General features: G+C 38.1%; 1 protein-coding gene across 4 annotated transcripts in view; it reads left to right on the top strand.

The window, feature by feature from the left end:
- Nucleotides 1-21,655, top strand: part of ALDH1A2 (aldehyde dehydrogenase 1 family member A2) — a 121,947-nt gene that overhangs the window by 94,691 nt on the left and 5,601 nt on the right. For 3 of the 4 annotated variants that reach the window (XM_056572422.1, XM_056572420.1, XM_056572419.1), the window contains exons 2-10: nucleotides 9,123-9,227; nucleotides 9,716-9,856; nucleotides 10,861-10,990; nucleotides 12,061-12,122; nucleotides 15,829-15,957; nucleotides 16,079-16,192; nucleotides 20,050-20,152; nucleotides 20,317-20,501; nucleotides 20,670-20,834. In XM_056572422.1, the coding sequence (XP_056428397.1) occupies nucleotides 9,782-9,856; nucleotides 10,861-10,990; nucleotides 12,061-12,122; nucleotides 15,829-15,957; nucleotides 16,079-16,192; nucleotides 20,050-20,152; nucleotides 20,317-20,501; nucleotides 20,670-20,834 (963 nt within the window). In that variant the 5' untranslated portion in view covers nucleotides 9,123-9,227; nucleotides 9,716-9,781. Of the gene's footprint in view, nucleotides 1-4,954; nucleotides 5,040-9,122; nucleotides 9,228-9,715; nucleotides 9,857-10,860; nucleotides 10,991-12,060; nucleotides 12,123-15,828; nucleotides 15,958-16,078; nucleotides 16,193-20,049; nucleotides 20,153-20,316; nucleotides 20,502-20,669; nucleotides 20,835-21,655 lie in introns of those variants that run through there. The other variant, XM_056572421.1, reaches the window with a different exon arrangement.

Below are 21,655 nucleotides of genomic sequence, written 5' to 3'. Positions count from 1 at the left end.
TTAACATTTAATAATTCATGTTAAAAAAGAGACTTGCAGCCACCGTGAGTGGCAAGTGACATGTCGCCCTAAAATTTGAGTGAAACACCGACGTATATTAAATTTTGTATATTCCTGTGCTGCAGTCCGCAGTTGTAGCCTAGTAGGGTAAGCACTGATTTGAAACTTCCACTCTGCCCTCAACATGTTTTACCATTTTCCCGTGGCTTTGTCAAGAGGTAGTGGGCAGTGACCCGCTTCCTAGGGTAAAAGGCTTCTCGGCTTATTTCACTAGGAAAAGGTTCAGTCATGTTTAATCCAATAACTCCAATTATTATTGGGAAGAAATACTCATACACTTTAGAATGTTCCTGTAGCTACAGTAAATCTTAGCCAGAAGTATAAAGAATTTGATGATAAAAGTGAAAATGAAAGTAATTAAGGCATTCTGCACAAATTATGTTCTTATTTTTATTTTATATGTTTAATGGTTTCCAGTTTTATGCAGCAATAGTTTTATTCAGAAAGCTAATGTACAGCAAAACCTCCTAGGAAGTCCACCCCTTTTAAGAAGGTTCCCTTCCATTTACATTTTTTATTTATTTATTTATTTTTTAAACTGTGATTTTCTTCCCATTAGTCTGTGGAAGATGCCACTCTAGAAGCAAACAATCCCCTTATCCTACTAAAGACATATATTGCTAAAAAAATAAAAAAAAAAATAAAGGGAACACTAAGATAACACATCCTAGATCTGAATGAATAAAATTGTATGAAATACTTTTGTCTTTACATAGTTGAATGTGCTGACAACAAAATCACACAAAAATTATCAATGGAAATCAAATTTATCAACCCATGGAGAGCTGAATAAGGAGTCACACTCAAAATCAAAGTGGAAAACCACACTACAGGCTGATCCAACTTTGATATTGTCCTTTTTTAAAACAAGTCAAAATGAGGCTCAGTAGTGTGTGTGGCCTCCACGTGCCCGTATGACCTCCCTACAATGTCTGGGCATGCTCCTGATGAGGTAGCGAATGGTCTCCTGAGGGATGTCCTCCCAGACCTGGACTACAGCATCCGTCAACTTCTGGACAAGCTGTGGTGCAATGTGGCGTTGGTGTATGGAGCGAGACATGATATCCCAGATGTGCTCAATCAGATTCAGGTCTGGGGAACTGGCGGGCCAGTCCATTGCATCAATGCCTTCCTCTTGCAGGAACTGCTGACACACTCCAGTCATGTGAGTTCTAACATTGTCTTGAATTAGGAGCAACCCAGGGCCAACCGCACCAGCATATGGTCTCACAAGGGATCTGAGGATCTCATCTCGGTATCTAATGGTAGTCAGGCTACCTCTGGCAAGCACATGGAGGACTGTGCGCCCCCCCGAAAGAAATGCCACCCCACACCGTTACTGACCCACCACCAAACTGGTCATGCTGGAGGATGTTACAGGCAGCAGTACGTTCTCCACTGCTTCTCCAGACTGTCACGTGCTCAGTATGAACCTGCTTTTATCTGTGAAGAGCACAATCTTGGAGTCTGTTTCTCACCGTTTGAGTGGACAAATGCACATTTGTGGCCTGCTGGAGGAAATTTTGCAGGGCTCTGGCAGTGCTCCTCCTGTTCATCCTTGGTCAAAGGTCGAGGTAGCGGTCCTGCTGCTGGGTTGTTGCCCTCCTACAGCCTCCTCCATGTTTCCTCATGTACTGGCCTGTCTCCTGGTAGCGCCTCCATGCTCTGGACACTACATTGACAGACACAGTAAACCTTCTTTCCACATCTCACATTGAGGTGCCATCCTGGATGCGCTGCCAAAACTTCACTGGGGAGAGGAGTCCTGCCAGGTAGCAGAAAAGAGATGAGAGCCATTGTTGGGGACAGGTATTAGATGGGGAGCTATGTTTGGGGGAAAAAAATGGGATAGCTATTCCTGAGGCAGGGGGTAAGATGGCTAGCTATGCATAAGACTGGGAAGAGATACTATCCTAGTGACAAGGAATAAGATTGGGAATAAAAAGGAAAGCCATGCATTAGGTCAGGAATGAGACAGAAAGCCATGCTGTGGACTAGGAATGAGAGGGAGAGCCATACTGGGGACCAAGGATATAAGTGTATCCATGCTAGGACCAGGATTCAAAAGGTTAGCCATGCTGTGGACTAGTAAGGAGGTGGGGAGCCATGCTGTGGACTATAAATCAGAAGGGGAATGATGTCTGTGCCATACTGGGGGCTAGTAATTGGACTAAAAATGATGTGCTTTTATTTTGTGTACTTTTTTTTTTTCTTTTTTTTTTTTCTCTTTTGTCTGTGTGCTGTACATTCTTGGTGACTTCATTAGACATTTTAACCAGTATTCTATACTTTGAGAGGACTATGCCCATTTTAATGAACCTTTGCTTAAGCCTCATTCTTTTGTAACCTCTTGAAATGTATGTTTAAAAGTTTTTCATTAATCAATCAATTTCCAAGTGAAGCATACTTAAACATTCGTATATTATACTTGTTTAGTTAAATGTTTGCCCCCCCTGTGGCTATGAAAACAAACAGTACTGACCTCCCCTGTCTTGCCGACTGCAAATTGCACCCAATGTCTTCAAAGTTTCAGAACCATGTCTGCTTAATTCATTCAAGAAATCTTTCCTAACACATTTGATACAATTAGCCAGATATGACTATTACACTTGGTTACAATATGCCAGTGTTTTTGTTGCTGAAAAACTTTATGATTTAATCCTTTTCTCCTCTACATGAAGGGTTATGTTGACTTCAAAATTTTCAATGCAACCCAAGAATACATAAGCAAGTAAAGCTTATAGGTTTATTCATTCTAGGACACAATGGGGGAGATTTATCAAAACCTGTCCAGAGGAAAAGTTGCCCATAGCAACCTATCAGATTGCTTCTTTCATTTTTAACAAGGCCTCTGCAAAAAGAAAGAAGCGATCTGATTGGTTGCTATGGGCAACTTTTCCTTTGCACTGGTTTTGATAAATTTCCCCCAATATCATCCTCTTTGATTATATACTTTTACCTCTCTTTAAAAGTTTTTTTAATTTTTTATAGCGTGTGTGTGTGTGTGTATAATATATATTTTGTATATGTGTGTGTGTATAATATATATTTTATTATAGTATTCCAGGAGAGCAGCCCAACCAAATTAAAGATATCCAAGGAGTAGGTGCAGGGTGTATGGGAGCCTTTGATAATGGCTCAACTCTTCAATATAACAGCAGCACACAAAAAATGGTGTGTGTATATATAAAAAAATAAATAAATAAAAAGTGAGAATTTATTCAATTCGTCCAGTAAAAAAATAGAGCATTGTTTCTGCGACCTCACGTCGCCACTTTCAAGTGAGCTTGAAAATGGTGACATGAGGTCGCAGAAACGTTGCTCTTTTTGCACTGGACTAATGGAATATTTTTTTTGTGTGCGGATTACATTAATAGATTAGATTAATTTTTGTAATTGGATTCTATTTAAAAAAAAAATAATAATAATTTTCATGTGTATTTTCATTTTGAAAGTTTGGCCACTAGGGTTTCTCCCTAGGAGCCCCTGTCCTCCAGCTTTTTCAGTGATTTCTGACTCATGCCGGCCTGGCTGTTGAGTCCGAAATCGCATACTCTGCACAGCTCCCCGCCTTTCTGGAGCGAGTTCTGTGCATGATCCCTGCAGGACATGGCAGCTCTGTCCTGCAACGTTCCTCCTCTCTGTATGGCACGTCTATAGCCAAACAGAGAGAAGGAGACAGTCAGAGGCTGCCGTCCCTGCCCTGTACTCCGCCTGTATGTACGCTCCCGAGAGGAAGCGCAGCATGCAGGAAGAAGAGCAGAAGCCAGCCCTGGCAGGCATCAGATGACATTGCGCCTGCCGGGCCGCACCCACTTCCTCCCCTCGTACACAGCTCCAAACTGAGCTACCGAAGATAGAGGGGAAAAAAGGTACTTGCAGGGGGTTTTAACTAGAAATAATCAGAGGGATAGAGATAGTTAGAGTCAGGGACAAATGAGGAGGGGGGATTAGAGAAAGTTTAGTTGATGATAGGTACTCTTTAGGGCTCTGCTCCAAGTATTTCCCTTATTTAAATAAAGATCCAAATACAGGCAGAGAGAATAAGATTTTTTTTTTTTTTTTTTCTCTTGAGCTTGGCTATTTTAGTTTTTATACAGATGGTATTTAGCCCAATGGAAATATCACACTAGCTGATGCTATGATTTGAATGAGGTCGAAATTTCTAGAACAGAAGTTGACTGTGTTTTGAGTTCCTATGAAGTTACGATTCAGTTTGATTTGTAACAGTCCACTGACCTAGGCACAAGTTCAGACGTATTCAATAGAAAAGGGGTTACTACACAACATGCATCTACCATAAAACTAGTTACTTGCACTTTTACCCTCCCTACACCAATTCCTCTTGAACCAAGCTTGCATGGTTTAAACCACCAGGCATACACAGACTTTAAGGATCCAACATGCTGCTAGCTCTTACCTGAGTGCTACTGGCTTAATCTAGTTGTAAACAACTCACCCTTGGCATTTTCTAACCTGACACCCACTGAATTGGACCCTAATATTCCTGGCAGCATGCTGTGCAACAGCCCTCACCAAGCCTTGAAAGCTACTTTCCTCTATGACGAAGACCCCACTAGCCCTAACCTAAAGTCAGCCCACACAATAAGTCTGCTTATTGGAGAAGATGTATCAAGGCTTGTGCAGAGGAAAAGTTGACCAGTTGCCCATAGCGACCAATCAGATTGCATCTATAAGGCCTCTGAAAGATAAAAGCCATCTAGTTGCTTTGGGCAACTGATCAATGTTTCCAATGCACAGGTTTGGATAAATGTTCCCCATTGTCCTTTTACCCTTTCACTTTTTTCGGCCTTTCTAGACAACCCCTTAAGGTTTGCCTCATGATGATGGGCCACATGTGTTAATACAAATTTACTATAGTGCTGTTTCTCTGCAGGCCTGATGTCTTCCGCAGGAGTTTCTTCCCATTTGATATCTTCCAGTGGTCAGCCACTTCATCTGGATAACAAATGGTGACGGCAAGTACTGCAGCACGCAATCCCCAAATAGTTAATAAAATGGGTTATTTAACATGGGGCAATGCAATATACATGTAACTTTTATTACCATAAGACATAAACATCTAAGTAGTCTCCGAGAAGTGTCCACTAAGCATACATTGACATGTATAGGATCTGCTGCAAATTTTGATTTTGCTACCCATTGAAGTCAAAATCAGCAACCGGAAATATTCAGCAGATACTGTACATGTGAATGGACTCTAAAGAGGTCTCTCGTCCCTGCAAGGAGAGGAAACTCTATGTACCTTTTTTATATTTTCAAGGGATGTAGTAACATTTCATTGAAATGTTGGCTAAGCATAGCAGTCCACATGATTCTTCTCTATAGTAAAGTTTTAGGACCAGGTATGTTCAGTTATTTTGACTGACTATGAAGAATAAAACTATTAACTGCTTTTTAAAGTGATATGCTCAGATTTAGCCATATTAAAGTTATCCCCCAACCACCCTCAAGCCCCTTTACTGATTTTTGTCTCAACAAATCAATTTATTTGCATTCCTGCACAGTGTAATTATTTCCCAAAGATTCCTGGCATCTCCCATAACAGGAAACATGCATATTAGGAAGCATACTACCCTTTCTGCTTCACAATCAAGGTACATGCACAGGTGCCTACTATGTCTGTGCACACCAATGGATTATATATGCCACTCAAACTGTATACAGTTTAATTCATAGAACAAAACATGATGTTGCTAAGGGGCAAACAGATGTGATTTATTAGCAAAAATGTCATCCCAAGAAAGATTTTAGAATTTTTATTAAAAATTTCTTGTGACATTCTAAAACTTAGAAATAGGTTATTGGTCTGACTCTGCTTTAATGAACCAAATAGATTTTTATATTCATTATTTTTAAATATTAATGTTGTATTTACACACACTAGCCTGCACATAGTAGCTGTAGCAGATTTCAATGTAAACTAAAAGACTGAACACAGCTTCAAATCCTACACATCAAATATGTGTAGGATACTGTAAGTGTAAATACACCATAAGGGTATGTTCACACTGAGGAATTGGAGAGGAATTTCCACGAGTAATTCTGCTCGCTTTTTCCTCTCCAAATCATTCAGCAGTGAAATCCCCATAGAGTTGTGTAGAATTTCTGCCCCTCAGTTCACACTGAGGAATTTCCTCAAGCAGAATTCTGACGAGGAAGTGTGTTCCGCTTGAAGAAAGAACATGTTCTTTCTTTCAGGCGGAATCAGCGTCGTTCTCCCATAGAGATCAATGTTGTTGTTTTTTTTTTTTTTCAGTCTGAAGCATTTCCACGCGGAATTTCCGCATGGGCAAAAAAAGGATTTATGAATAAAAAAAAATACATATATTACGCCCACTCTCCACCCACTTTTTATTCAGCAGCCATTTTGAGATTCTCATTTCTGATTCTGTGACTGTATTCAGAGTCTGTGAATAATCTCTCTCTGATTTTCAGGGGCATTTCCACTAATTTTTGGTGAAAATGTTGCTTTTTCTCAGTCTGTGGAAATGGCCACTGGAACTCCTCCCACTCTTGATACTCCTCCTCGTGTCCTCCTCCGCATGAAACCTGCATTTCCACGCGGAATCGCTGCTATTTCTGAGCGGAAAAAAAACTGTATTTTGGGGTGGAAATCTTCAGTGTGATTTCCGCCCCAATTCCTCAGTGTGAACCTACCCTAAGGGTAGGTTCACTTGTGCCGTATTTTGATGCATATTTTCCTACCCATTTAAGTCAGTGGTAGCAAAATCAGGTGCATAAAATATGTGGCAAATTGTAATAATGAGGTTTCCTAAGTCTTTATGAGCAGATCAGTGAGGCGCCAACAACCGGCACGACTGCCAATCGGCTATTTGCTCCATACACGTAGTGGCCAAGCTTGGTACCTACAGCTCCACTGTTGTGAATAAGGCTGCAGTTCCTGAGAACAACCACTACACAATACATGGCGCCATCTACTTTTGTGCCCTTTCACTGTGTATAGCGGTGCTGAACATCTAAACAGTGGGGGCACAAGTAGTCTGCACCCCACTGATCTGATAGGGTTGAGCTATCCTTAGAATAGGCCATTAATAAATCTTGCCTGGGAAACCTCTTTAGGGCCAATGGATGACACCTTGGAAAACTCATGCATTTTTCTGTTTTCCTTCTTGTTGAACTTTGTAGGAAAAAATCGTGAAGTGGCAATAAACTATGTAATATTCATCAGAATGCCTTTATTATATTGCAAACCTCATTTCCACTCTTGTTTGCGAGTTCCTTGAAATCCTTATTCCACCATTGCTGTTAACCATTTAAAAAAATTAATTTAATAAAGTTGCATCTGTTAAGGAAATCGGGGGAATTGCTGAAAAAATTTTAAAAAAATTTGAAGTTTAGTTTTAAGATCTGGAAATTGGTAGTAACATGCACCTGGGGAGTTTGACTATAAATCATAACAACATCACACAACTATATCAATTGAAGACCATAAATCATCATTGTTCCTATGGCACATCATTTTACAACTGCTTTTTAAAAAAAAAAAAGGAAATTGGATCTTACATTGCCACCACCTGTTGATATGTGTTTTAAATGAATGGTGTATGTGGCCTACACCGAAAGTTTTATGTGAGGTGTTCACTGATTTTAAAATTATTACAGATGCATGGGGTGGGGGGGAAGTCTTTAATTGCTTCTTTTTAAATTTTTCTTCCAAGTTGCTATCTTATGAAGGGTTCTCTAAGAAAACACCCGCTACACCTCCAGAAGACCTGCCGTGGTTAATCAATTACTTTTATTTTTCTTTAAATATGTGTACTTAATGCGGAATTAAGCTGTAAAAACACTGCGCTGATTTATGGTAAAAAGTCGGCCTTAATTAACGCTGAATTCAGGGAATGGCCATAGTGGATGGCTTTTGCTATTGAATTTGAACAATGGCCTCTCAGGGTTCTGTGCGGTGATTTACATGGAAACAAGCCCAGCTTCACTAAGGGTTTTCATTTCTTTGTCATGCAGCCCTCAGTGATGGCTAAATATACTCTCCAAATAGGATGATTTCATGTCATAGTTTATCTGATTTACACACTGCCCTTAGACCACTCTCCATAAATTATAAAGTGTGGTGGTGGGGAAACTAATTTAAGCTTTGCAGGGATTCCTTGTGTTTTCTTGCAATGTGTCATCACTTGTCCACTACATGGCATTTTTATGAAGTGGCCATAATGAAAGTCAGATTAAATGCACTAGGTATATACATTTAATCGACAACCATCAGACTCCGTATGGCTGGAAGAGTTCTACGTATGTATATAAAAGCCCCAAGTGAATGCACATTTATTGCAAAAGAATGTGGGCTTGGTGGTATGGATGTGTGCAGGCTGGTACTACCTGACACAGAACACTTAAGACTTTCAAAAGTGAGTTATTTAGGTGTAAGATTTTTGCTTGTAAATTCAACAGCTGGTGCTTTTCAAGGCTTGAATCGGTTCCAGGATTTTAGTTGAAGGTACTTTACACACACAGGAGTAAATGGTTGGAGTTTTACAGCCAATTTAAAAGTGATCAACTTGCGTTAATAATAAGAAAGTAATGTTACAAACTTTTTTTTTTTTTTTTTTTGTGCTTTTGAGAGGAAAGGCAAAGTACAACACTAGTATCCTGAATTGTGACAGATGGCTCCATCCACAGTCATAAAAATGTTTTGATGGCAAAATTAATCTTAATTGTGGTGCAGAATTACCCAATGTGTGCCAAATTCACTTAATTGTCACAGGCAGTACGCATGTATATACCCAAGGTTGAAACGTGCTGGCACCAAGCAAAAATGTCTGATGCTACAAAGAAATGATTTCTACATAACTAACATTTAAGAGTGGGTGTGTGTGTGTATGTGTTTTTTTTTTTTTTTTCCAACCCCCGCACCCCCCCCCCCCTTTCTTGGTTTTTTATGTCTGCAATTTTACTTATGTAACTAAGGTATTACACATGATGACAGGTTGTTCTAACTGCACATGGTCATGTCCTAATCCTTCTGTTCACTTTCTCTGATATATATTATATATTTCTAATTTTAGATCTTTATAAACAACGAGTGGCAGAGTTCTGAGAGTGGAAAGGTGTTTCCGGTCTATAATCCAGCTACTGGAGAGGAGATATGTGAAGTTCAAGAAGCTGAGAAGGTAACCACTTTAATACATGATAAATTGTCTTCATGTCATAAGCTGAATAGAAACTTATACTAACTTATAACCTTATAAAATATATATATATATATATATATATATATATATATATATTTTTTTTATAAGGACCCAGGGTTCTTAAAAACAAGTGTGTGTGTGTGTGTGTGTGTGTGTAATAAATAAAATAAATAAATAAAAATAAATCTCTTACCCGATCACCTGCAGCTGCCATTCCGATGGTGGCGGCCCCTGCTTAGCCAGGTACTTATCACAGAAATGACGTGCCAATGTTTGTCTGAGCAGACACTTCCTGCAGGCTTGTCATATCAGAGGAAGTATGGAGTAAGGGGACCCTTGTCAGAATAATGGCAGAAGCAGGGTATCGGGTAGCTAAGTAAATAACTTTTATTTTGTATTATTTTTTTTACACAAATGCAATTCAGTTGGTGGAAGTCTCCACTATTATTCTTCTGTTCTCTTCAAAGGCTGATGTGGACAAAGCAGTAAGAGCTGCACGCTTAGCCTTTTCCTGGGGTTCTGTATGGAGAAGAATGGATGCATCCGAAAGGGGCAGACTCCTAGATAAACTGGCTGATTTGGTTGAAAGAGAAAGAGCTATCCTTGCCGTAAGTAAATGACATAACATTATATATGCTATGCTATACATGTATATTGCTCCTATAAATATTGTGTTTACTGAATGTATCTATTCAATTTATGCTATGCATTGTATATTCTGATATAGTGTTTGCTTCAATTTTATGGAATTTTTTTTTTTTATTCTGCCCCTGGTAAGATACATTATACTGTAGGCAATATTAGCACAAGCTCTATTTAAGAATAAGCATGTTGTGTTGCCGGATGTGTCTTTTGTTCACCATATTCTACAGATGGGTTTGGTGCCCATAATGATGAACAGATGTTTTTCCTTGTTATGAATGTGAAGCATATCTTGCATGAGTGGGAAAAGGTTGTGTCTGAATAACTTGGACAGAGCTTAATAGATAATTAAAAAACAAAAAAATAAAAAAAATTTTTTTAAAAGCCAGTGATGAGTTAAAACTATTTTTTCATTTTTTTTTCTAGAACCATTAACAAAATCAGTTTCCATATCCCAAAAAAGTTTCGACTAGTTTGTATGTTGAACTAGGCTTAAAGCAACACTTGTGTGAAGTGTTAGCTGCAAACACTGTGTATATAAAGGTTATGGCCACTGGTACTTGCACTGTAAGATGAGTGATGGTTATGGCTTTTTTGCCAGACTATAAGGGTGGTATTTTATATATTTTGAATATATGAGGTATTTAGATACTTGTGCCAAGTTATGTTTTCCTACTATACCACCTGCTACTGTAGCACTGTATTACAAAGCAAATAATTTTAGAACAGTTGGTAACCACTAGACTAACAACAGTTTTGGAATAACATCATGTAAAACAAGGTGTTGGCTTTTAATGCTTGCTCATTAATTTAAGGACCTCATTTTGTATATTTGGTTTCCAGTAAGTGTTATTTTTCTAACTTTTATTGCTTTACATATAAGTTTAATGTACTGTATTTCAGCTTTATAATTGCTGGCTTATATCCTACTTTTATAATAGACATTTTGACCTTTTCATTTACTTTTCAGACACTTGAATCCCTAAATAGCGGCAAGCCCTTTTTACAGTCTTTTTATGTGGATCTCCAAGGTGTGATTAAAACATTCCGATACTATGCTGGCTGGGCAGACAAAATACATGGCATGACCATACCGGCAGGTAGGCTCTCTTATTGATGGTTCTTGTCTGTTTCAGTAATATAGCCTATCAACCGAGTTCATGTTGCATACATACAGTAAATGTTGAAAGTAATTTTTAGTCTGCAAAGAAATAAGTCAACATACTTCCATATTTACAACAAGCCTAGTTAGAAGGTCTGTGACCTTTTTACACTTCTCAACTTTCATACAATTGATTTAATATAAAATGGACTGAGGATGAAATGCCAGATTGACATTCTAAAATAATGGGCCCTCAGAGTCCCTTGCGAGTGATGTGCTTAACATATACATAGGCTTCTATAAGAAAACATGTCAAATTTGTTTATATTTGCATTGCATCATGTTTAATAGCTTAAAGGGACCCTGTTGCTCCTATCATGCTGCCTAAACTATGAGTTATCGGAGTGTTCCCTGGCTGCGTGATCACTCACTTTTTGGTTAAGACAGATGTATCGACCAAGGCTGTTGGGGTAGACAAAAAACCACCAAGGACCTCCCTGAGGACTATTGGTTCAGACAGCATAAACTTGGACAGGCTCCCTTTCATTTCAGTGCTGTATGACTTAGTTGAATCATAGTGAAAATACCAGCTGGAACTGAGATCTGAGTCATTGTGGTGGCCACAGGTAGTATTGCCCTGCCCTGCCAGCCTTGACTAATATAGCTATCAATCTAAGTTGGCGGACAGGGAGAAGCTGCTTGGGGCAACCCTGGTGACTTGCATCCCTGTTCCTGGCTGGTGTTAGAACTAAGATTTCTCTGAAATGCTGCAAAGTGAATCCTACATCATAGTAATAAAGGAACTTGTCCTTGGTTCATGGTGCCCAGAATTTGGCAAGTTTGATACTGATAAAAGGTTGCCCTTTTTTTTTTTTTTTTTTTTTTTTTTTTTTTAAACCTCCCAGTTCCTCATACTATTATGGCTGGTTTGGGATTGTTGAATGCAATTTACTGTTAAGTCCTCATTCTTCAACTAATCCTATGTACTCCTAAATAAAGTATTCACATATCTGACATATGCCTCTTCTAGTTGTGGTGCTGCAATTTACTGTCTATTATCTGTCCTAGATGGAGATTACTTTACATTTACAAGGCACGAACCTATCGGAGTGTGCGGACAGATCACTCCAGTGAGTATTGGCAGGTTTTATTTTGGTTTGGCTGCTGTACTTGCACTCACCATGAGTCACAGCTGTGTGTTTCTTTTAATTTTGGAGGAGGAAAAAAAAAAAAACAGATTCTGTTTTCATCAGTCTTTTTACAGCTGCTTATTTATACAGGTTAATGGGGATTTTACTGCGTAAGTTGGTAAAACGTTCCCAAGCACTAGGCTTCTCTTAGTTCTAGAAAAAATATGAAAATAAAATATTTTCACCATAGAGTAAATTTTAAAGAGTTAGTGTAAGTCTAAAGTGTGTGTGTGTGTGGCATAGAATGCCAAGATATCTTAATATTTTTATTTTGGAAATATTTAGTAAAAAGTACTGCGGTAAAGGACCAGTGGCAATAGGGGTGGATGTTTATTACCCACACAAATATATATAATGTTTTATAAAATGAGAGATTGGACACAATTACCTTAACAAATATGATCAGAAACATTCATATTCTAGTGCATGTGGATTACTATGGCCTGAAACTTGTGGAACACTTAAATCCAATACATTCTCCCTTATAACACACCCATGGAAAATTCTTGTGGCAGGCATACTGTATGGCTTTAATATCAAAGAGAACATGCACACTGGCTTTTATAGGAAACATTTTTCCTTAATGTGGTAGTTTCCTGTAAATGCTATCTTCCACACATCACATTTGTTTTGATGTCACAGTGTATGGAGAGTTAAGGGTCCTTATTTATCTGTAGAGGTGGTCAGAACCAACTTTTCTAAACTTCATTATGCAAGTTTTCCTTCTTCAAATCTTATCCATCTGTGACTAATAACATTGCGATACAGAACAGTAGTCAAAGAATTTCCTTACCTTCTACAGACCATTCAGTGTTCTTAGGATAGAATCTTACAACTTGTATAGCTTTGGGTGCATACTGGTACAGCTCAAAAGATTGTGACCATGCACTTTTAAATTATCCTTGTGTCCAAAGCAATTCCCCCCCCCCCCCCCCCTAGTCTCTATAAAATCCGGTTAATGCTGAGGTTCTCAACAATGTAACAATCATGTTTTCCGATAGATGGTATAGAAGCTGAATGTTTTTCTCCATTATGGTGCTTCATTGTCTGAAAATTCACACAACCCTGTATAGACCTCTCTCGCCATCCTAACTTTTGCCATCTACTTGTAACCTAATGAATGTATGTCAGCAAGACCAAGAGAGTGGTGGACATATGATTGGTAGGACTACAGAGTTCCACCATGAAGAACACTACATGGTTAGAAACCCCTAAATATAAGTTCCTACAACAAAAGCTTATGCAAAAATGGGAATCAAATTTTATTACATTTAAATAAAAACCTATATAAAAATGCAGAATAAGATGAGAAAAGTAATAATAGGGAAGACACCCTTATATGTTTATAGAAATGCAGTGGGACAGACATACATAAATCATGACTGGTAAATGATTAAACCCAGAATATGGTCTAAGCCCTAAAAAACATGATGGCAGACAAAACAATACTGCAAAAATGCCTACAAAGGTTCACGTACAATATTGGAAGTAAGATCACAAAAAAACAAAAGCAAAAAAAAAAATTTTTTTTTTAAAGTTTACCTGCCTAACACAATATCCAACCATCACCCCCTTTTTACCTAAAAGGTACATTTTTCTCCCCCCGCTTTGGGGTTTATCTATTTAGCCTCATTCCATCAGTTGGTTTCCACAACAAATTTTCCACATTCTTTAACACAAGTTACTTATTTCCCTTTAAAGGGAAACTCCGGTGGGAAAAAAAAAGTTTTCAAATCAACTAGCTCCAGAAAGTTAAACAGATTTGTAAATGACTTCTATTTTAAATCTCAACCCTTCCAGTACTTATCAGCTGCGTAAACTACAGATGATATACTAAAGAGAAATGTGTGACGTTCTTTTCTGCCTGACCACAGTGCTCTCTGCACACACCTCTGGCCATGTCAGGAACTGTCCAAAGCAGGAGAGGTTTTCAATGGGGATTTGCTTCTAATCTAAACAGTTGACATGGACAGAGGTGTCAGCAGAGAACACTATTGTCAGACTTAAACTTAACAAATTTCTCTGTAGTATACAGAAGCTAAGTACTGGAAGGCTTCAGATTTTTTAATAGAAGTAATTTACAAATCTGTTTTAACTTTCTGGCACCAGTTGATTTGAAAACATTTGTTTTCCACTGGAGTTCCTCTTTAAATCAGCAGTAGTACTTGGCAGAGTTCTTGGTCTGTGCCTAATGCTTTTACTGAATATCTGGCATTTTAAAAGTTCTGTGAAACCTTGGCCAGAAAGTCAGAATGAGGGCAGCATCCATTTGAAGAATATATTTTATTTTCCTTTTCCAAGTATTGTTTTTAATATCTGATTTATAAACATTTGTGCAATGAGTGTTTGGTGAAAAGTGGGCATTTTGTATATTTTTGTGAGATAAGAAATACTTAAAATGAAAAATGCAGCTAAATTTTATCAGATCAATCTGTTTAGCTTAGTGTAGGGTCTTGTTTTGACTAGTTTAAAAAACAAAAATCGAAAACCAGTCTATAGAAAGCTAGAAAAATTACATGTAGAATAAAAATTGCCTTTTACAAATAACATTGTATTTGTATTAGCCCAAAAAGTTTTTTGACCCCTGCGACAAATTTATGCTGGATATAAGGTTTGCTCTCAAACATTAACCTGTCTATATAATCATACACCATACATATAGAGACAGCTAGGGACCCTGATATTGTGTCCTGCAAAACAGCTCAGCCTCCATTTAAGAAGTCTCAGAACTGATTGGGATTTATGCCAAGCCAGAACTCTCTCCAGAAGGAAAGAGGACCCATCTGCAGACAGCTGTTTCGGGGTGTTTGCCCCTCGTCAGTACAAAGCAGGGTGATCTGGCTTGGCTGTGGTGAGAGGCCTGTAGCCACTTCTGTCTTCTCTTTTGCTGTCTGCATAGCCGTCAATGAACACTGAATAGTGGACAGAAGCAGCAGCAATGTCATTGCTTCTATTGGCATCACCGACTTATGATGATGTGGTTCCTGGCATGCCAGTTGCCAGGCATTACCAGTCCAGATTAATCGGCTGTCAGTAACTGTCAACACAGGAGTCTGTGTTTTTCTCTTTGTAGGGTTCCTTTTTAAATACCTCAAATACAGACCTAAACCTAGACCTCCAGGTAACAAATCCACCAGTGAGTACTCTCAATAATAAAGTGGGTATAGTACAACATCCAAAGTAGTGTGCTGTGACAGACCCCCCCCCCCTTGAGGGTATAGGTTTCGTCAATCAACTACTAGGTTTGGACAATTCATAACTCCTTCAATACCCAAGTTGACCCTTACAGTCCTACGTAAAATAAATGCCCCTTTCTCATCTACTGCTGATAATTTCTAGGAGTATTTTGTAAGTAATTTGTCATTTAATGCATTGGTTAAGCCATCAGCAATGCCATACAGTTTGAGGAAAGCCTAGAAATCTCAACGCTTTATGCTCAAAGTTGATAAGTGGAGGGATGGATCCATCTTTAGGCTAAAATTTAAGATTACATTTAACCATGACCAGATGCTGCTCAGCCTTTTCTGTGACAAGGTTACTATAGCAGATGTAAGTGACAGGTTGGCATACTGTGTATATATGTGATGAACAGGTGGCAAGAGGAGAATTTTCAGAGACTTGACGGGTTTTCTGTTGTCTCCTGCAGTGGAACTTTCCCCTCTTGATGTTCGCATGGAAGGTAGCCCCAGCTTTGTGCTGTGGGAACACTGTGGTAATAAAGCCAGCTGAACAGACGCCACTCACTGCACTCTACATGGGAGCCCTCATCAAGGAGGTAAAGCCAGCCACTAGGAGTATTATGCTTTTTGCAGATACTTAAATTTAACAACTTTAAAATTAACTTTATGCAGACTATATTCACACACCATTTTTTCCCTTCATTTTTATTTTACTAGGCTGGGTTTCCACCAGGAGTTGTTAATATTTTGCCAGGATATGGTCCAACTGCAGGCGCAGCAATAACTTCACACCCTGGCATAGATAAAGTAGCATTCACTGGCTCTACAGAGGTATGTATATTTTCTGTGATTTCCCTGAATAGAGAATCTTCATGGATTAGTAATTTACATGAAGTCCAAGTAGTCTGTCATGTCTCCTGCATGGGGGGTGGGGGTGGGGGGGTATCCTACTTGCTGATTATTTTAGTATGAAATGTGTGTCACATGAGCTTACAGCGTCGTCTTTCAATCCACTGCACAAGGGCAGCTTATGTTCCATGTATTTTAATTCCAACACGCAAACTCAACAAGTTTGTGATCCCCTTAGTTTAAAGCTTACTTTAAACATGTAGAAAACTGTCCCTCACAATGAATAAGTATTGGTGTAATGTGTTAGCCATTGCTCCTATTATGTAGTAGCCAAAATAATGTTCTGCTTTAAAGCCAAGAATTTTCCATTGCATTGGTCATGACTTAATTTCAGTGACCCAAATTCTATGTACAAATGTGTATTTATTAGGGTGTTACAAGTAAGGGGTGCCCATTATTCCCTCTGCACATAAGACACCCTTATTATGAATTGCACGTAGTAGGTGGTGACTTGTGGGCATGTTACAGATGTGCAGTGGGGCCTAGCTTCATGTTTTGCTCCAGCATATTTCTGAATATTGATTAAAATTTAACAAGAAATGTTTTCATTTCTGGGAGAGTAAAAAAAAAAATCTGGGTTTGAAGATCAAAAGATGTCATACTTTTAAAATTAGACTTTTTAACCAACACTGAAACAAGCTTTCTAATAGAAAGTGGCAAGCAACAAAAATATGAGAAGGGGGTATCTTAAGATGCTAAGTAATAACACATGTATCTTTTTATAAAATACGAAACTGACATAAACTGTTCCATATTCCAGATTTCCGGCAACAGTGGTCAACATTATCACATCTTAAATACACCTACTGTAAAAACAATTTGTAAACACAGAGCTTTACTTTCAATTAATGAAAAGAAAAGCATACCCCTCCCCAGTGTGACAGTTTTATTCCCATACTGAGAGACTGTCATGTTAAAACCACAGCTTGTAAATTCTAATACTGGCCATTCCTTTCGGTACCTGGCTTTTGGAGACTTGATTCCTATTGCTGCGTAAAATAATGACAAGTCTAAGTAGCAAAGTGCAAATGGATTCTGGTGGTTGTTGTTGTTGTTGTAAATATTCTAGAATATTAACTAAGATTGAGACCATCTCAAAGGCTGATTTTGATTTCACACTTTTATTAGAAGATTTTATTATTTTTTTGTTTAAGACATGCATTTTTTGTTTAGGTTGCTAAAGTCATTAAGAGACAGGAATTCACCAATCATAAACAAAAATAACTTTTTAGACTTTCATGTCATTTGTTATCAGTATTTGGTTATTAGTACATAGGCTGGCTTACATGTTGGTAGCTGTTCCAGTATAGCTAACTATATGGCCTACAAAAAGTTCAAAAAGCATAATTTTAGCTTTGTGGCCATGGCTCTATTCCACTGGTAAAGATTTTTATTACCATGTTTTGAATACATTTTTATATGGTACAAACACTGGATTCTCCTACCTCTGCTGCATCGGCTCCATCTATTGCAAAGTCTTTATAGTTGTGATTGCTGCTGAAAGCTTTGCCCATTCACATGCAATGAACCCAGCATATACTTGAAATGGATAAAAGAAAATTCATCAGTGGCATCTGACATGGGCATATGTGCAGTATGTGTTGGGGTGACCCTACTCCCCCACCCCAAATAGGTCAGGCGGACATTGCTAACACAGTATGAAACCAGCTCTATATTTTGTTGTAACGAGTCCCGCAGAGATGATGATCTTGGGCAGATTACCTTTTACTTATTCTGTGAAGTCACAATTCTTTTATAATGCTAAAGGGTAGCATTATAGAGTGTGGTCAAGGTCAGCTATTCAAACCTACTATCCATGAGACGTGGCTGCTTAGTTTTATTTTTGTGCAATGAGGAGGCTTCTGTAGACTACTAGTTAAATGTGTATTGGGATGAAATACCAATGTCCTCATCTTTCCTTTATATCAGCCTAGTTGGATCCAATTTTCACTTCTACAATTCTTCATTAATAACCTATATGGCAGGGCTCAAGTCCTGCAGGAACTCATGGGAACGGAGTCCCTGCACTTTTTCACAGCAGGAACCCCATTCCCATTAGCAGGAGTCCTGCAGGACCAGTATTTGTGTGGAAATCTTGGGTGAGTTCCCACACTTTTTTCCCAGGACTTGACACCTGCTATATGGGGGATGACTATTAGGTCTTAGCTATTTAATGTAATTATAATGGTGTACACGGGTTTAGCTAACTATGCATTTAGGTAAACGACATCTCTTATCGGGTATAATAGTCAGCTATAATAAGAACCTAAAGGAAAACTGGTTTTGTGGTGTGTGTGTTTTTTGTTTTTTATTTTCTTAAGAGAAATTGCCAATTAGACATGAGAGATGGTGTTTTTTTTTTTTATTTATTTTTTGTGGCCACTATTTATTAAACCATGTTTTATGTTCTGTTATGCTTGGCTCTGCGTTTTCGTTATACAAACTATGATCTCATCATAGCTGAAAAGATACAAGTGAAGCCATCAAAGCGCACTACAGGACTATTGCAAGGGCTTAATGCCAAACAAATGTTTGTAGCAAACAGCTGTATTACCACTGACTCTAATTTACTCAGCAGGATTCCCTTTTATTTCTTAAGTGAGATTAATGTCATGTATGGTGTATATACAGAGCATCCAGCCTCCGCCTAAATAATGAGTCTTTAACTTGCATTTGCAATGTGTTTTTTTTTTTTTTTTTTTTTTTTAAACAAATGAGCCAGAAGCAGGATATGGATCTAAAGGGGGGCTAGGACATTAGCTGTAGCCTTTATTCTAAACATTATTGCTACTTACAGTGGATTTATTGTTGCAGATTCTAATATTTCTTGCATTGCAAAACACATGCACAAGTAGTGCCATTAAACCATTAAATCTGGCCCGACTTGTATATCTTAAGCCAGACATAAACAAGGTTTGGCTGTCCAGCTTTGTGGGATCTAAAAATTGAAGAGCTGCAGATTGCCTAAACTTACCTTTAAACCTTCATGAGGCTTTTCTTCCTGACTTGTTTTACATTGATGTGTTCAGACCCTCCAAAACTTCATTATATACATAGATTTAATATACCATACTTCCACATTTTACCTTGGTTTATATTGTTTGGTAATAACTTCCATAAATTTTCGCCAGTTGCCATAAATCTATTCTTTATTAAGATGGGTAAAGAAAAAGATGAAAATAAAACCCAGGATATCATAGATTTTTCTAAACAATTTAATTGTCATGTTATTGGGCTTGGAAAATGGCTTCAATTCAGTTCTTTGTACAATTACTCATTAATCTTTGCTCTGGGCTGGATGTAAAGGTTTATGTGCCCGGTGAAATTTCATATACTGCATATTCACTTCTACAGTTTGATGTAAAGCAGGGAAAAATGGCTGCCAATGATATATGCTGTGGATTAAGGTATATTTACTCAAAGTAACCTAAACCCTGCTTTTCCTTAGCCAATCTTCCATATTGCTGAAATTCAAAGCCTTTTCCTCATCCTTTTTTATAAAGAAATAACTTCTAAAAAAACTGAAAATTTAAAGTGGAAGTTGGAGGTATACATGTTAATACTCTATACATAAAATATTAGCAACCTAAATGTATACGAAGAATATCATTGTACAAAGTACATAGAAAACTTTAGGGTTGATTGACAGACAGTAATGTCTCTGGGTCTACAGTTGTAAGGAAAAGGTTCTACAGTAAATACTAGCTTGTCTATATGATATAATATATTTTTTATTCATTTAGTATCTCCGTTTCATAACTTAACACTGTTTCTCATAGGTTGGAAAGCTGATTCAAGAAGCTTCTGGGAAAAGCAACCTTAAAAGAGTGACCCTTGAATTAGGCGGGAAAAGTCCCAACATTATATTTGCAGATACAGATTGTAAGTCAGTTCTCAATAGTTATCTTTACATTGAGTACAATTGATCTCATTGATCTCTTTATTTCAATATAGTCATTTTATATTCGCAATTTTTTATAAACATTTTTTTTACAATAATTTTTTTTATTTTTTTTTTAAATCTATGACCTTAACATTTCTTGCAGTGGACTATGCTGTGGAACAGGCACACCAAGGAGTCTTCTTCAATCAAGGGCAATGTTGTACTGCAGGCTCACGAACATTTGTGGAAGACTCTATTTATGATGAATTTGTTCGGAGGAGTGTTGAACGAGCAAAGAGGCGAATAGTTGGGAGTCCTTTTGATCCAACTACAGAACAAGGCCCACAGGTATAATGAACCCTATAAAAGTGTTTTGGGTGGTGTGCGTGTGTGTGTTTTATTTTATTTTTTTATAGGAGCAGTATGGGTATGTGTTATGCATAGGTTAGGGCTAGTAAGCTCTAATTTTTATTACTTAATATATAATTTCTTTTTTTTTTTTTTTCCTTGTAACAGACTGACAAGAAACAATATAATAAAATCCTGGATATGATTCAGATTGGTATTGCTGAAGGCGCTAAACTGGAATGTGGTGGCAAACCTCTAGGAAGGAAAGGATTCTTCATAGAGCCTACAGTCTTTTCTAATGTGACAGATGAAATGAGGATTGCAAAAGAGGAGGTACAATCTTTGCACAGTGGTCTCTTGGTTAGTTACTAATGCATAAAGTTGTGCCAGTGTTTTGTAGCCTTGCACTTGTCATAATTAATTTTCAGTTAACAAAATCCAGTTAACTGCAAAGCTTCCCTTTTTTGTATTACCAGCCTTATAAGGTGACAGTGGTACACATTTCAAAAGACTTATAAAAACCTGCATAACCTAAACCTACAGAGTGATGACAAGGTGATATAATGTTCTTACTACTGTTATTGATCCCCAGAAAGTCTCCTGTATGGTGCATATTTCAGTGAGCACAACCAGAGCTAGGCTGTTTGCCTGCAGTACCCACACGGGCACGTACTTTCCTTTATCTGGCCAATCACAGCCCTTACATCAGCACAATGTCATAGTATAGTAGAGAGGAGTACAGTGCACAAGCTAGCAGTGTACTGGTGGATGAGTAACAGTACACTACTATAAATGACGTGGCGGGAGAAGGGTAGAACTGTTGCTCTGAATTTACATTGAACTCTGTCAGTAGAATGGAAATAAACGGCAGCACAGCAAGTAAGTGGTTACACTAAGCACTACTGCTACTAATGGTGATAACAAGCCTGAAGACTAAGTCGAGGAGGGATTACATTCAGGAAGCTGCATTGTGTACATATAGTGGTTATACAAGGAAAAATCTTCCAGAACTTTGAGTGATGAAAGAGGAGATAGAAGCCTTAATTTACCTTTCAGGTAGAGTCTGGGTCCTCTGGAGAAGGCAGACAGACTCAGATTGCAGGTAGTCTCTCTCCCACTTCTTTGTGCATAGCACCAGCTAAGTTTCACCGCAC

The sequence above is a fragment of the Hyla sarda genome, chromosome 4 (assembly GCF_029499605.1).
Source record: "Hyla sarda isolate aHylSar1 chromosome 4, aHylSar1.hap1, whole genome shotgun sequence".
NCBI classification, from domain to species: domain Eukaryota; kingdom Metazoa; phylum Chordata; class Amphibia; order Anura; family Hylidae; genus Hyla; species Hyla sarda.
Note: the sequence above shows the minus strand (reverse complement) of the source record. Positions and strands in the feature narration are given on the sequence as shown.